At 64.6% G+C, this 1,086-nt stretch overlaps 1 protein-coding gene across 1 annotated transcript in view; it reads left to right on the top strand.

Moving 5' to 3' along the window:
- Positions 1 to 74: 74 nt before the first annotated feature.
- The window catches only part of APRT (adenine phosphoribosyltransferase), a 2,476-nt gene continuing 1,464 nt past the window's right edge, over positions 75 to 1,086 (top strand). The window contains exons 1-2 of the mRNA XM_085317760.1: positions 75 to 471; positions 948 to 1,076. Of these exons, the coding sequence (XP_085173886.1) occupies positions 75 to 471; positions 948 to 1,076 (526 nt within the window). The remainder of the gene's footprint in view (positions 472 to 947; positions 1,077 to 1,086) is intronic.

The raw sequence follows: 1,086 nt of genomic DNA, 5'->3' as shown, positions 1-1,086 counted from the left end.
TGAAGCAAGGGTGCATCTGGGGAGGAGGTATGTTTTGTTTGATTTGGGCTGGGGGTAGATGTGGATGGGGGGGCATGCTAGCTGGGGTGCATTTGGGGAGCAGGTGCCTTGGGGCTGGTGCAGGGGTTGCATTGGGGCTGCACTGGGGCTGGTGGCAGGGCAGAGCTGGGGCAGAGGCAGGGCCTGTGCTGGCTCTGCCCTTTTCAGGCAGCTGTGAGCTGCTCTTGCCTGYGCCCGGCAGCACCAGGCTCGCTCCGGCCGGGGCAGCACCCGGGCTCCCGGCGGCTTTGGGAGCTCTCTGTCATGGGAGCTCCTGGGAGCCAGAGCAGCCCCAGGAGGCAGCTGACTCCCGTCCCTCTGTTTGCAGCGATATCAGCCCCTTGCTGAAGGATCCTGCAGCTTTCAGCGCTTTGATTGATCTTTTGGAAGCTCATTTGAGGGGCTCTTTCCCCAACATCGACCTCATTGCAGGTGTGTGCTTGTCCTCGGCCCCCGGCAGAGCGCTGCCTGCTCAGACCGGGTCGTTCAGTCGGTACGGACGGTCTCTGACACGCCGTGCCTGCAAGGGCCRGAGCAGCGCCCACGGCAGGGAGCCCCGTCCCAGCAGATTTTCCTTCTCAGAAGCCCTTTCCAAGCTGCTCGAAGCAGCCTTTGCAGCGATAACGTGTTGCAACGCTGAGAGTAAAGCGCTTCGGGAGGGAGCGCTGGGGCTCGGCGATAGCCCAAAGTGCAGCGAGCCCCGACYGAGCCCGGTCCCAAGCGCTAACGATAACCGCGGCGCGTCCCGCAGCGGGGCAGAGTCCCYGGCGGCGTGGCCCTGCTGATACAGCGCCTTGAACTGAGCTTATCTCTGCAAATAGGAGAAAAAGGGAGGCRAAACGTCCCGGCGCGGGGAGGCGTGCGAGCCCAGGCGGCCGCCCGCACTCCCGCTGCTCCGCTTCCCGCAGGCCTGGATTCCCGCGGCTTCCTCATCGGCCCGCCGCTCGCGCAGAGGCTGGGCATCGGCTTTGTGCTGATACGGAAGAAGGGGAAACTCCCCGGTCCGACGGAGTCCGTCTCCTACGCCCTCGAATACGGCCAGGTAAC

This window comes from Rhea americana, unplaced genomic scaffold, assembly GCF_003343005.1.
Source record: "Rhea americana isolate MKP2758 unplaced genomic scaffold, rheAme1 scaffold_502, whole genome shotgun sequence".
NCBI classification, from domain to species: domain Eukaryota; kingdom Metazoa; phylum Chordata; class Aves; order Rheiformes; family Rheidae; genus Rhea; species Rhea americana.
The sequence above is the reverse complement of the archived record's forward strand: the minus strand, read 5'-3'. Positions and strand labels throughout refer to the sequence as shown.